The 15,694-nt window shown below is 33.7% G+C and overlaps 3 protein-coding genes across 5 annotated transcripts in view; 2 read left to right on the forward strand and 1 right to left on the reverse strand.

Annotated features, from left to right (window-relative positions):
• The window catches only part of LOC142343227 (septin-2-like), a 332,083-nt gene that overhangs the window by 236,176 nt on the left and 80,213 nt on the right, over positions 1-15,694 (reverse strand). The window lies entirely within an intron of this gene.
• LOC142343229 (uncharacterized) overlaps positions 1-15,694 on the forward strand; it is a 344,179-nt gene that overhangs the window by 120,666 nt on the left and 207,819 nt on the right. The gene's annotated exons all lie outside the window — the stretch shown is intronic.
• LOC142343226 (bone morphogenetic protein 1-like) overlaps positions 1-15,694 on the forward strand; it is a 77,008-nt gene that overhangs the window by 5,362 nt on the left and 55,952 nt on the right. The window contains exons 3-5 of the mRNA XM_075394995.1: positions 8,791-9,126; positions 9,788-9,981; positions 10,427-10,558. Of these exons, the coding sequence (XP_075251110.1) occupies positions 8,791-9,126; positions 9,788-9,981; positions 10,427-10,558 (662 nt within the window). The remainder of the gene's footprint in view (positions 1-8,790; positions 9,127-9,787; positions 9,982-10,426; positions 10,559-15,694) is intronic.

A 15,694-nucleotide genomic window follows, 5' to 3' on the forward strand; every position in this document is an offset into this window, starting at 1 on the left:
TGGTCATTTTTGTCCAGAAGTTGCGTAAATGTAATACGAAAAACATTTTTCTGAGCTTGAAAGATTAATTCGACGCAGACTTTTTGCTGTATGGCGCTTTAATTAGCTTCAAATTATTTTGCCCTAGTTCTAATCCGCCAAGTGTTAAATTGTTATCCGAAAAATTTTTAATTTTATGAGCTTCTGAAATTAATTCAAAGCATTGTTTTTTATGGTGATTACTTCTGTTGTAAAAAAGCTATTCAATTTCCCCAATATGTCTACATTGAAATTTTGAAACTGGTTTCATCTTATTTTGGTATGCCAGGAAAAACAGCTTGAATGATTTGCAAATGCAACTGGTAATGTAACTGTTCCAGAAGTAGCATTTTTGGGTCGCTATTTTTATCTTTGATATATAACTAGACAACACAGTTAGTGAATTGTGCCAATTTAGTTCGATTTACCTTTCTATCCTATTTTAGGCTAACCGATACCGCTGTAGGGTGTTCACTCCCAAAATTTTCATGAATGAGAGAAGGAGACCCACCCCCTTTTCCTCCTATTTTAGTAGAAAGGCTTTCGCAAATAGCACTTATTAATTGTTTGACTGGTAAAGTTTAGTTTATCATGGCTATTCCAAACTCCATAAATCATCAGTGATCAAATTTTTATTAAATTAAAAATTGCGATGTGCATTTTTGGTACGTTTTCAATACTGCTTCATGGAACTTAATTTTAATGATGGACTTTGCAGTTTTGGTAAACTCTTATTGCCGATTTGAGTTGCCCACTGCGAATAACGTTTTTTCCAAACATGTAAATTAACAATATGACCGAGAGATTGAAGTTAACATGCATTGAGAATAAACTATTTAATTATTGAAATAATCAAAATTTTACATCCTTCTGTTACTAATCTGGTTATTGATGAATTTACCCATTAAGCTGTTCGTCCTTAAATGTAAAAATAAAAAAATGAATGCTCCTAATTGTCTGTCTATTGGTACAATTTCAGGTTGACAATGCAAATTATAAAACCTAAGTGACATTGCATAAATAATTCTGTTAAATTTCTTTCGAAAAGCAATTCTTTCCTTTCGCTCTTATATTAAAAAAGGTAATTTATTCCACTTTTGTATGTTCTTCAAAACAAACATCTTTTACTCTGCAATGTATTCCTTTGTGTTCTTACTATTAGCTGTTTTGTCCGTCTGCTCTGCTTTAACATTCGGCGGTTTGCACATTTTTTAAATTTTTCTGATGTACCCTTCTGACTCCAGTTTGTGCGGAGTCTCATCAGACTAAACTTCAAAATAACTAATTCAACTGGTAGAGCCTAACAATTAGCTTTAAAAAATTTTTGTTTGAAATTGTATTTTTATGAAAGCGCAAATTGTACGGTTCTTCAATCGAGGTGGTAACACATTTACAAATCATTGAGCTAGTAATATGTGCATTTTTGGTACGTTTTCAATACTGCTTCATGGAACTTAATTTTAATGACGTACTTTGCAGTTTTGGTAAACTCTTATTGCCGATTTGAGTTGCCCACTGCGAATAACGTTTTTTCCAAACATGTAAATTAACAATATTACTGAGAGGTTAAAGTTGACATGCATTGAGAATAAACTATATAATTATTGAAATAATCAAAATTTTACATCCTTCTGTTACTAATCTGGTTATTGATGAATATTACCCATTAAGCTCTTCGTTCTTATATGTAAAAATAAAAAACAAATGCTCCTAATTGTCTGTCTATTGGTACAATTTCAGGTTGACAATGCAAATTATAAAATATAAGTGACATTGCATAAATAATTCTGTTAAATTTCTTTCGAAAAGCAATTCTTTCCTTTCGCTCTTACATTAAAAAAGGTAACTAATTCAACTGGTAGAGCCTAACAATTAGCTTTAAAAAATTTTTGTTTGAAATTGTATTTTTATGAAAGCGCAAATTGCCGAATGTTTGCTGAAAAATCACTCAATTTTGCTGAAAAATTTAATTCAGAAACAAAGCATTGATTTATCTGTCAGATTTTGGAATTGCTTGAAAGGGAGAGTGCGTGTGTTTGTTTAACAGTTTAAACAATCAGCAACTGGTTTTAACTCGAAGCTTAGCGGATTTGCAAGCTCTTAGGTTCTATTTGAAGATGTCTGAAAGTTGAGCAGCTACTCTCTGTGATTTGTGGAGATTTACGTCATTTACTGAAACTAAACAAACTCCAACCCAAAGTAATAATTTACTCAAAGCCCAATTTTTACTCCTGATAGTCGAATCTTTTGATTATATTTTGTAGCCTCGATGTTTTGTAAAATTGTTATCATGTGCGTCGGCATACCGACCTTTTTATTCTATATCATTTTTTCATCAGGTAATGGATTTATTGATTATTTTTTTGATTTGTTTCACTGAAATTGAAACATTGTTTATTACACTGCCTTGCCCAGAGTGCTTAGTATTGGAGAAAGGCCAGGAATAGTTTTAAGCCAGCCGTTGTATGAAAGTAATTTTTCCTCGTTTCATGGCGTGATCGGAACTTGACAGACTATAAAAATGCAGAATATGAAATATTATAATTCAGCTCTGTTTTTTAAATGTTACTATAAGCCGGTTCTCGGGAGGCAGCTCAATTTCGCGTTACTTGAGTGAGTTTTATACCACCGACTTCTTTTCTCGGTTATTTAAAGCTTTTCTTAAAGCTCTTTCGCGGCTGTGATAAGTGTGCTCGTTCAAAAGTTCTTGCAGCCAGCTTTTCAGCTTGTGCTTTTTAGTTTCCAATGCAGTTTGCTTGAGCTTTCAACTGACATATTTTTTATTTCAACTCTTTTTTATTTAAACGTTTGTACTCCCGTCTTTTGTCAAAAACTGCCTTTTTCAAATCTACAGACCAGTTGTTTGTCCTGTGTGTTCACCTCTGAAACAATTATTTTCAATCCTGGTTGTTTTTAGTATTGACTGAATCGATTTTGATAAAAAGTCAATTAGCCAAACGAGGTGGAGGTACAAAATACATGGTACGCAAAAACTGAGTTCCGACGGAGACTTAATTTACATTACAGCTCTGCTACTTTCTACTATTTAATCAATTGACATATAACTCAAAAGATAATAGTTGTTCAGTCCCAGAAAATTATGACAGGAAAACATTCGCGCCATTAATGCTGAGAAGAAAACAGTAGAATAACGCTTAATTAGCAATCCGATTCATTGTTTGTAGACAATTTACCCTAAGTCCGGAAACGTTTCACGATTGCATCTAGAGTATAATTTAGTTAACAAACAAACATCAATTGCGCATGAATCTTTAAACGGAGTAAACTTAAAGCTTGGCTCCAACATATTATGATTGTTAAAATTTCGTTTTTGATTTTGTTTTCAGCTAATTGTTTTGAGTAATTTTATCTGATTAACTGACATCAGTGCTGATGTGTTAATTATCACCAACAAATTTGTAACCGAACTTTGTTTGCCTTTTTTAGGCGTTTTGTGCTGCTATAACTTATTGCACAACGTTGTTTTGTCGTGTCTACAGTTACAAACAGTATCAATGTAAAGAATTAAAAAAAACATGCAAAAATTTTATCAGGTTTTTATTTTTAAATTGAACGTGAGTAATGTACCCTTTTTATCAAATGGGTGATCTAATTAGATTGTGCACGAATAAAGTTTTTAAGTATCAGATCGATATATGTTAGAAAACCAAATTTCTAATGATGATTACGTTGTGCTGCTCCTGCTCTCGAAACGTTTTTGATAATTATGGGAAAACTCTTCACTTTATACTTGGACATGTATTTTTATACTCCAATTTTATAGAAAGTTTTTAACGTTCTTTTTAATAGCTGCACAGTGATAGCTGGGACTATTGTTGGCCTTCTCTTGTTTTTTTTTAACTTCATCGTCACGACGACCGTATAACGTCACAACCACTTCAAATCTGCTTTTTGTTCATTCGTTCATGCAATTTCAGCTGAAGTGCGTGCGTGACGTCATTTTTCGCTCTTAGTTGAGCGAGTTTTTTTTTCATTCGCGTGATTAGATTTTTGGTCACACTTGACTTACCTCACTCTCAAAAATGACTTCCTCACTTTGAAATTGACTTTTATTTACTTTAATTAAAAGAAATAAGGTCAAATGGGTGTGTGTCACTCTAAATGAAGGTTATTTGAGAGCAACTAATAGAGGCAGCGAGAACTTACACAGATTTTTAATCAAAATATAACATATCAGCCTTCAATGAAAAGACGATTTTTTTTTGGTCTGTCTTCTTTATTGTTTGTTTTAGAGACTGCAGATCTACAAAGCTATTGCGGCTATTTTCTGGCAATCTGGAAACTATATTATTTTTTTTTGTTTTACTAAATTTGTTGAAATTCGTTTTGGAACTGAACTTCAAATTATGTTTTGTACCTTTTTACTACTGATTTTAGTTTTCCAGTTCCCAGCGAAGCCCTTTGCCGGTGCATCAAGATTTCAACCTGCTACTTTTGAGTATTTTTTCTGATTAAATTGATGCATATCTATATGTTTCATTATTTGCTGTTATTGTATCCGATCATCTAGTTTATAAGTTTTGACTAATAAAAAAAAGTTTATTAGTTGTTTCACGTTGAGAAATTTAAAAAAATTTAATAACAAAATGGATTGCAAGGGGGAATCTCGACCGCTTCTGAGATTTAACTTAATTTGTCTCATAGCTTTGGGCAATTCAGTACTTTTTTCTGGTTATAAAAAACAGATAAAATTCAGAAAATTGAAAAATGCCCTGACAAAATAAGTAAGAACAGAAACATTTGATCGAAAGTTTTTAGGTTTTTGATAATTTTCCATCTAAGCTGATCAATTTTGAATTTAAAAAGTTTTTTAAAAAAACCAAAATGCAGTTGTAAACTGGTAATATCTCAAGAAATTATATAGTCTGTGTGAGTGCTAAATAATGGGAGTTGTTATTTATTATTTTCTAGAGAAAGTATTTGTACCTGTGAACTATAATAACCGAGTGCTGACTTCTGTGCCTAAAAGATGAATTTCATTATCAAAATCGTGTAAAACAAAATAGGATGGAGTCTTTACTTTGCTTTCAATATTTTGTGAATTAGTTTTACAATGCTGCGACCTTTGAGTACATAGTACGCCCTAACTAACACATCAGTTTAAGTTTTGCGAGTTTTCCACGTCAAAATTGCAGGCATCCCAAGTGTTATGATTGGAATGTTCACATGAGGTATGAGAACAGAAAAGTTGGTACGTTTTGAAGAGAGAGGGTTGTCATCGCTGTAACTTGTAATGTGGGTTTTAGTGGAAAGTAAGTTGTACAAGAATTTTTTAATTTTGCAAAAAATGGGCATTTCATCTTTATTTTTCATTGAAAAGTAATGTTTTGCTACATCATTGATTCTTAAAATCTCAGCAGTAAAATTTAACAGCTGCCTCTTAAATTTAGTACAAGGAAAGGTTAACACCAACCAGTCTTTTTCAGTGTTTCTAATCTGTCATGGTAATACGTTTTTGCAGTTGACCTTCATAACTGCATGATCGTTATTTTACTACCGTTGCCTTATTGTTCCGACCCTCTTGAGGGGGGAGGAACTATATACTCAAATGGGTTTTTTTGTTCCGTGAATTTTCGCCGCTCGATATATTCATCGTAGAGAGTTGAGACTGGTATCATTAGAAAGCTCGTCCAGCGTAGAATATGGAATTAAAAAGATTTTTTTTTAATTTTCGTTTTCTACATGGAGTTATCGAGGTTTAAACTTCTGAGAAAAGAAGAGTGAATTCACGTTGTTTTTATTCACATTTTCCGGAATTTTTGCCTAAATTTTCGTCAATTTTGCTAAAATTTGTTATAATTTTTATGAATAGTGTCGTTGATTTTATTTTTGAAGACGAACAAGCATTGTTGATTGTTTTGATTTAATTTTTCTGGTCAAAAAATCTGGATAAACATTTCAAAATTTAGCCTTTTTCATCAAAAACAGCACGAAATAAGCTACTTTAGTCCACTTTGATTAAATTTGCCGACAGTACACCCCCAAACAACACTCATACAATCTTTGTAGACTCAGAGGGGGGCTATTTCTACTTCATAGTCCGCTGAGAGGGCACTGTAGTTAAAAATTTGCCGTTTTTTGCTAGTTTTACTAGTTGATTATCAAAAATGCAGAATTTATTTTGAGTTTTCAACTAACAAATTATCTATATCTACAACATTCGAAAAATCAATTGTTCCTAACAGACAATAAGTATTAGCAGGGCTAGTTTTGGGCCATTATTGGACTGTTACAATCCAAAAAAATCGGGTTGTAATCAGTCGGACTTTTTTTTAATAAAAAAGAACAGAACATATCAAATCAAAGCTCAGGAGTGATAGGTCCAACCAATTCGCTTGCTAAGCAGCTCCAAGCTAATGCATTTAGTTTTTTAATTGAAAGTTTTTGGTCGTTTCTTTTATTAAAAATAATTGACTTTTCAATAAATAATGGCTTAATTAACTTTTCCTCTATTTTTTTCTTAATTTGTTCAACTTCCAGCTTAGTGTCAGCAAAGAAAGACTGCTTCTTCTTTCTACTGATTTAACATTTATTCTCGGTTGCAGTTTTAAGCCTGAAGTTATTGTTTTCTGGCTTTGATACTACAAGATTTCAGATTTTTGTTTGTTTTGATATTTGCCAGTTTTTCACGTTTTCTAATTTTGTCACATTATCACATTATTGACAGTTCTCATGTCACCTTATTAGCATTCAGAATATGTCACCTAATAAAGCACAATTGAACATATTATAATCCTGAAAGATATACATTATCGTTTTAACGGCCTCGACGCCTCTTTCTTGAAGAAATCAATTGAATTTTTTAATTTTGTCTCTAACTGTCATTTATACTTTGTCGTTTCGGTCGTATGAAATTTCCTGTATAGTGATAGCTTTCAATGAATTTTCATGGAAGAACAGAAGAACTGATATTCTGATATTAGTAGATAGCTGATGGCTTTCACGACTTTCAAAACAATAGTTTTCCAAAATTTGAAAAAAAAACTTTTTAACTTCGCAATTTTGTTCTTTTTATGTTTCTTTTTGTTACCTAATCTCGTTAGTTAATTACAGGTCAACTATGACATTATGGATGTCAAGGGAATAAAAGGGATTGGTGTCCCAAAATCTTTTTTTTAAAGAATTTGTTATGACCTTACTGGCTTCGACACCGGTTTTTCACAAAAAAAGTAAATTAATTTGATTTTGTCATATTTGACGTTCTTTTTGTAGATGCAAGAAATATTCTGGATAATTACAGGTCTTGAGGGCTTCTTTTTCATGAATAAACGACCCTACTTATATAGCTCTTTTTGTAATTATTGCCTTTCATGACATTGAATGTAATTTTGTTTCGAAAAAAAATTAAAACTATTACATACTTAGCACTTCGCTTTTTTGTCTACTTGTTACCTAGTCTTACTGATGAATGGCCACTTACTACATTATAGCTGTTTGAAGAAGGCGCAATCAAATATATTTTGAGTGCCAAAATTTGGCTTGACGGTTTTGACAGCGTTTTCTGGCAATTTTCAATTGAAATTTTGTTTGTTCTTTGTTGTTCTGAATAAGGACAGGTCCTAATGCCCTTCTATGGAAGCAGTGGTAATCGTAAATTTTTGGTAATATTAATTGATTCTTAACGGTATTTATTACTTTGAAGTTAACTGTTTCAAAAAAATAAGTTAATTTTTTTACTTTACTTTTTTTGTTCTTTTTTGTATAATTGTTACCAAACCTTTTTATGGACTGGTCGCATATGTTTTCTGGTGATTTATAAGTTATTTTTGTTTAGTTTTAGGTTTATCTGACGGTATGTTGACTTTGTTATTAAATTTAGTTTTTATGAGGGACATAAATTTTTTGATGTAATTATTGTTTGTTGTTGTTGTTGTTTGATTTTGCTGTTCGTCTTGACTCGCTTTCTTAATGTTGACATTTTTGAGCAATCTAATGCATCAATTTTTACTCCACTGAGTTATTTGCTTTTGAGGCTATCTTATCGTTCATACAGAATTTTTTTGAAAAAGACTTGGGCTTTTTTGGTATTCGCAAAAAATAATTTTTGGGTTTTTCTATCTGTTCCTCATTTGGTAGACAATTATGCCAAAATTGTGGATGGGCGGGGTCGGAACCTTATGTGCCATCGCACATTACCGAGCCGCCTTGTTAATTCAAAGTCTGTTGCTGTTCGTTTACTACAGATCACACAATGTTTATCCCTGATATATGCCAGGTCAATTTGATGGTAAAACAAATCGAAGATAAATATATATGCCCCAGACCTGATTTGTGGAAAAAATCCTAGCCTAAAATTAATTTCGTTTTTTTTCTACGCACTCATCAGTATAGTTGCCGGTTGCAAACACAGTAACAATAAATGTGCTAATTTACCGCTCTAGTAATTTACTGCTGAAGCGCAAAAATAAATATTTTTCATTCTTTTTGTCCTTCGCAATTTTAGATTTTTTTTCCACCTACGCAGGCTGAGCTCCAACCTTGAAAGTGAGAATGGACGACAAAAAATTATTGCAATTGTTGTAAAGCATCCCATTTGCCAAAATTTTTTTAGTCTTTATTTCTGTATAGGGCAGGAGAAACTTTGTGGAGAAACAGTACTCTACGTGAGTTCTATCTAACAGATTATTTTGTTTCACATTTAATGTAAATTTTGAAAAATAAAATCTCGATGGCGATAAAAACCATGTGGTAATGTTAATCCTAATTTGCTAATACTAGCTAAATGTGCTCCACATGCCAACGTGATTTCAGGCGGTTTCTCGGCTGATTTCTTCCCAGAAGTGAACGAATGTCTGGAAAACAACGGAGGCTGCATGCACACGTGTGTTGATACAGTGGGAAGCTACAGGTGTGAGTGCAACATTGGCTTCCAGTTAGGACCCGATGGGAGGAAGTGTGAGTCGGCATGTGGGGGGTACATCCTGGTCAATGCCAAGTGTCCATCTTCATCTCATAAATCGACGTCGCAGCAACAACAACAAAACCAGATGAGTTATGACAATAAGTCGGGAATGGAAATGTTCCGGGGACCTCCTCAGCATACGGACATTATCACCGGATCCAATGGGGGATACGGATCCAGCACAGGTATGAGAAATGAAGACAACCAAATCTCTCTTTCCAAGGCAGTCTTCTAAAATTTTAGAATAATTATTTGCGAAGAACGTTTCAATATGAGAGTTTACTTTAATTCAAAAACACAATTTTAATTCAATATTTTTTATTTTTTTTTAAATCACGTCCTTCACTGTGACTCTCATTGTATTCAATTTTATAAAGCAACAGAATACATACCAGAAGTACAATTTAGAATGGGAAAAGTTCAAATTTGGGAAATTTTTCCTTTTAGTCAGAGGAGACAACAGATCAGAACGTCGCAACTTTTATAATGAGCACATTTTATGACTATTTAGCTCTATGTCAATCCTTCAGTCTGCAGGTGAATATTGGGCATCTTGAAATTATGTTTTATAGGATTGCCTATAGGATCTATTGTTTCGCCCCAGCGTTTTCTATGCCCCCAATTACATTTTATGGGTAGTTATATAGCACGTTACTATGTAAAAATTGGCAACTGAGCCTGGGGGTGTAAAAGATATGCTGGGCCGGGGGGTGTTAAAGATATATGTCCACTAAGCTGGGGGGGATCAGAATAGATCCGGATTGTTTGAAACTCAATATGACGCGCGAACGATCACTTTTATGATGCTTTTCATTGCATAATCGTGAATGATTGCTCTGCTCCTAGGAGGTGCTGGTGAGGAACCAGACGAAAAGTGCATTCCGAGTGGCACCATCAGCTCTCCCAACTTCCCAGACAAGTACCCCAATAACAAACACTGCATCTGGAATCTCATGGCACCAGCACACTACAAGATCACCATTGAGTTTGAAGAGTTCCAGCTGGAGGGGACCACACAGTGCAAATACGACTTCATGCAGGTATGTTGAGCAATCAAACATCATTACATTAGATTGCTTAAAACATTCCAGAAAATTCTAGAATGTTTATAGAAAACACTATGTACTTTGTTTCTGCTTTGTGTTTGTGCTATTGGTAGAAATTGTAACGAACGAGAGGGCTATGCGGTTCTGCGGTTCCGCGATTTTGTATCAACTTTGCACTAAATGCGGGTTAAATGCGGTTCTGGGATCTTTTACCCCTTTAGCTTTTGTTATCCATCTTTTACGTTCACAAATTTTACTCTTCAGGCACAAATGCTTTTATTACACTTGTTACGTTTTATATGTTGTGGAAGTGCAGATTATGTGCACCATTAATTTGATTTAGGTGCCACGCGAGAAGCTAGTAGACTAGGAATGCTCGAAATAGGATTGGCTTGCAAATATTTTTTATGTTCAATTTTTGATGAGTGTTGTTGTGCAGGTGAAGAGTTCTCTGACAGACAGTAGTGCCCCTGATGGTAGTTTCTGTGGGGATGAGAAGCCACAGGCATACACTTCAGAGTCACACAGTCTCCAACTCATATTCCACACTGACGACTCCATCGAGAAAAAGGTACACTCACTTAAATCGAGACAGATTGTGGGTATTTTGAGGGCACTTTTTTCATGGGAGATAGTTTTAGATTAGGTGCAAACTATGTTTTTTTTCATGCTGATCAGACAAAAATAGGCTGAAAGCCATGCTGTGCAGATCAAAAATCAGAACTTTGATCATTATGCACAGGCTAAGTTCATAATTTTACTATGAATTTTACCATGTAATGTTTTAGATGCAATGATCAGAACTCTGGGCATAGTAAAACACAGAATAAAAATAGTATGATTCAGTACTGATTTTTATGTGGCTCAGATCCGGGTGCATGCAAGCAAAAATTACTTAAATAATCCAACATTGTTAAAAGCCTTGCTGAACTGAGCCTTTTGCTCATTTTTCGTATCAGCGTCTATCAGTAGTCAAGGTAGCGTAAGGTCGCTGAGGAATTATGATTGCCCAAGTGAATGTCTTCTAGTTCATAGCCCAAGTTTTTAGTGGTTTTTTGTGCCCATTTTTAGATCACCAGTTAAAGGTGCTGAAAGGCCTTAAATACTGACCAGGATGGATTAGAAGTGCCCGACAAAGGTCGCCACAAAGGTCGGTGAAACATTTTTCTTGGTTCCAGATGAAGTTTTGTAGGTGGCGGAAGTTTATTCTATTGGTTTTTCCAGTTAAGTATTTTGGATTGGACCAACGCCGTTTCTTGGACCAACACATTTTGCTTAGGAATTTGACGATTATGCATCTCCAAAGAAATAGATAGAAGCATCGTCAAGTTTAGCGGATTTTTTTGAGAATTCGACAAAGTTCGTTGGTGATATCCGATTTAAAGCTCAACCGCCCATTGATTGATTGATCAACTGATTGATTGATCAACCCGGCGTTTTTGATCTTTTCTTGCGAAATTACCAGAAAAACTTTACCAGCGCCCATTATTATCAAATATATTTCTTGGAAGACTAAGGCAATAGAAAGCTCAAGAACGAGGGTGTTTGCTCCCGAAGCTGTGCTCGCATTGACGAAGAGTGCTCTGAGTTAACTTATAACTTTATTATACCCAGATTTGGCAGTTTCTTGAGGTATATGGAGACAACAGCCTTTCAATAACACACTAGGAAAGAGAAAAATACCATTTTAATTTTTGTTGGATGTGTGTAATTCAGTCTCCTTACATGAAATAGTCATGCAAGTAGTTTGTAATGTCAGTTGTAGTGTTCAAGGCTTCTTGAGCTTCGCCTGTACAAAGTTTGGTAAAAAATAAGCGTGGTTTGGCAATTTCAGTATGCTCGCATCAAATTGTTCAATAAATTTGTGATCAATTTGAAGCTCTCTGCGTCTAGAATTTCACTTTGAAGAGAAATTAGTTTTGATGCTCCTTTGGAAAAAATTTCAGCATTTTCGACCAACAATCACAGACTAATTGTGGATCAAATTTAGCTAATTAACATGTGGTCAAAATTGAATCATTTACGACAAATAGCTGTTGTTTGAAGGGTGTCTGAAAAACAATTATCTTATCGTTTTGCGAATGTCTGTCTCCATATAGAACAGAAATACAAAAAAGTGCGTTTTTTGGGAAAAAATGTTGCGACAAATTTTCAGTCAATTTTTAGACCCTTTTCATTCAAGGCTCGTTTTTTTTTCTAAATTTGTTTAAGTTTAGAGAAAATCATTTCAGATACGTCAATTAATGGTTAATGGTTAGAAAAATTTGAAAAATCAATAATAGAGATTTCTCAAAGTGACCCTGAAAAACTAGGAGATTTTTTAATTTTTAGTAATAGCATGCTTTTTTCCCATACAGAATTGACTTAACAGCAATAAAAATTTTGCATTTGAGTCGTTCTGCTTCTTTGCTACAGAAATAAGATACCTTTTTTGACATTTTTAAAATTTTTATCACTGATGATTTTGATGTCGATTGGAGGTCACATATGAGGGGACACCTTAGGTAGCAGAACAGCGAATCACATTGAGGTAGCATAGGTAACAAAAAACATTAAGCGTCATGGCGCGAACGGCTATTTCTTAGATGAGAGACAAATCACCTTTTCTGGTGTTTTTGTTGCCGTGCCTTGACGCTGCTTTTTTTTATCTTCTTTTCGATGAAATTTCTTCATGACTACACGTTAGAAAGTAACAAGTTAATTGAATGATTGCTTAGCTCCATTTGTGTGAATCACTTTATTATTCTGATAATTTCGGTTTTAGAAATATTTGAAAAAATGTCGTTATTACTTAATTCTGGTTCTCCTGTTCATAGTCCATGGCAAGCCCGATTATCCTTCATGGTAAGCCTTCGTATATAAAGAATGCAGTTTTTTGCGCATTCATCTGACAGATTGTTTCAGATGATTCCGCTAAAATGTTTTTGTTGAGACTTTTTAAAATACTTTGGTGTTGAGTTTAAAATTGAGGTAAATTAAACCTTTGAACTTCAAACATTTAGTCTCTCTATGTTTTAAATTTAACGTCCTTTTGATAGTCAATTTTTACAACTAATTTTTTGAAGCTGTTAATTCAATAGTTCACTATTAATGAACGTTTAGTCTTCTGGTTTTTGGCGTCTTGGCTTTTGTCTGAAGGGAGGTCAATTAAGCAGTCTGAAATGAGCTCTACTAAAGTATATTGTCTTTCTTTTGACCCTTCCTGGAAGTAGCTTATCTTTCTATCTAAATTTATTTTAATTTGATTTTTTAGATCTGAATCTCATATAATGATATTCAATCTGTAACTATGGCAAACGTAACTCAATGACTAACGTATTCAATCTGTAACTAATGCTGTTTTAAAGGTGCCTCAGAGAGGTGCCCCTTTTAAAGTTTAATTTCACAGTTATATACCAAATTTTTTCTAATAGGGTTGTCACATAGAAAAACATGAAGAAGAAAACAAAGCTCTTTAATGTTTAAATCCCATATTTTGTACTGCTACTTTGTCAAACAATGGTGTCTTTTGGTTATGATGTTTTATAATTGCTTTTATTTTTTGTTTTTTAAAGCTACCAAAGTTTGCATGTTTTGGAATAAGTGAGACGCCACCTGTTTTTAAAATCCAATTCAAATGTGCTCATTTTGCCTGTTCATCTGCTCTTTTTGCTATTACTACGTTAGGGATCTTAGCTCATTCTATGATGTACTGACATGATTTTCATTACATTAAACCCACACGTTTCAAGCAGTAGGTCCAACTTTTTTTTCTCAATTGTGTAAATCCATTTGCTTTAGCGTTAGCAGAACTCGAATCAGTCGCAAAATCAATCAGATAGTCAGAATTTCCTTTCTGTAATGACTTTTTGTTCATTTGTATTCCTAGACTTGTTATATTACTGGGTTATTTTTTTGTGAGTTTTTGCAAACAGTTTGAATCGTTTGATCTGCTTTTGTCGCTTGATTATACATTTGCCTAAATTCTTTTTGAATTCTACATGCTTTTTAATTCCTTCTTTTTACTAAAGCCACGTTTTGGGCTGTTGCTTGAAAAAACTGCAGAAAAATTGCGACAATTTTATCTTGTTGATAGATTGGTTCCACATAATCGAAATAATCATGACTATCAAAAAAGTTGTTTACAGTTTTCTTTGCAATTCTATAACAAAGTGTTAGGCCTAACAAAAGCCTGAAATGTGAAGGGTTTCTCTGAATACACGTGAGGTGGAGTCGCTCTTTTTTTAATGAATATTTGGTTCGTTTTCGATTATCTAGATAAACATAGAAACCTTTTTGTTCTATTAAAACACATTTACCAACAATTTTGAATAAAAAATTTTGCTGAAATTATAAAAAATGGTTACCTTGGAATCAGAAGTCTTCGATTTGACTATAGAATTGTTAAAAAGTTTCTCAAAGAGACCAAAGTATCTGATCAAGCTCAATCAGTTTTGTCAATAATGCAATGAATTCAAAGGGTCCGTGTTCAGCTACAACACACTTTTTATGAGAACTCTCATGATACTGTTTTCCATAATAGTACCAAGAGAGTTTTCATAAGTTAAGGTTTTTTGGTTCCTTTGAAAAACTAAACCTTTTCGTCTGTTATTTCTGTTTCAAACTTCAGCTAAATAAGTTTAGAATTTTTGTAAAAACTCGGTAAAAACAGTGTTTGGTGCTAAAAGAAGCGTTTCTGAAATTTCATTTTCAATAGGAGTTTTTACCAGCTTGTTTGGAATTTTTATGGTCCCTTGAAAAGGCTCCGACATAATGCAAACATCCGTGTATAGGTTTAAACCATTTATTCTTTAGCATTTAATGCTGAATATTATGTTAACGCAAGATTAATGAAACCTAGTGCCGAAAAGGTGTGATCATTTTTTATCGATGAAACTTGAAGTTTTCAATAAAGCATCGTAAAATTAAATCATGGAAGATGTGTTTTTGACCAGGAACTCATAATTCTATTAGTAGCCGTCCCTTTGCTGTGATATTTTTCCCTGAAATTTCTGAAGTTGCTCTATAACCCAATTTGTCTGTTAATTCAAGCATAACTAGGATTAATGAAATTGTATTTCGAAGTCTTTCGTAAAGAGTAGGGAATTAATTGCGCTGAATTCAGGGCAAAAAGGGACTATTTGGGCAACTATTAGGCAGAATTGGCGCGATTAGTTGAGTAGTTTCTTCAGAAGATTAGGGTCTGAACAACAGGGCGGTTTAACTTATTTCATGATTGAAAGAGCAATACTTTATTAAAGTGCCTTCGGTTATTATTTCGATATATTTGTATGCCTTAAGTTTTTCTTGCTACAATAAGCAGAAACTTGATAAATAATGTTTCTCTTTTCTGTTGTTTTGAATTAAACTGTTTAATGGAAAAATGGCAAGTGGTTGCTTGGAGCAAAAGTGTTTGCTGGATAAAGACACAAAACGAAAACCTTCATTTGATTAAAGCTCTGTCAATTTTCTATCAAGTATTTTTCAGGGCACTGGGAATCGAATTTCAAGGCAGAACGAGGAAATCTTTTCAAGAAATTGGACTGAATTTTGGGTTCACAGCGACATGCTGTTATATCAATTAAAGGGGTTACTGAAAACAAATTAGCGTTGCTGTGGAGCTATAACAACATACGTATGAGTTTTGTAACGCTGATCAGTACATTGAAAAACCTAACACGCGTCGAGAACAGCTTTTAAGTTCGAGATGTAAGACACAATTTTGAAG

The sequence above is a fragment of the Convolutriloba macropyga genome, chromosome 7 (assembly GCF_964194025.1).
Source record: "Convolutriloba macropyga chromosome 7, txConMacr16.3, whole genome shotgun sequence".
Taxonomy (NCBI): domain Eukaryota; kingdom Metazoa; phylum Xenacoelomorpha; order Acoela; family Convolutidae; genus Convolutriloba; species Convolutriloba macropyga.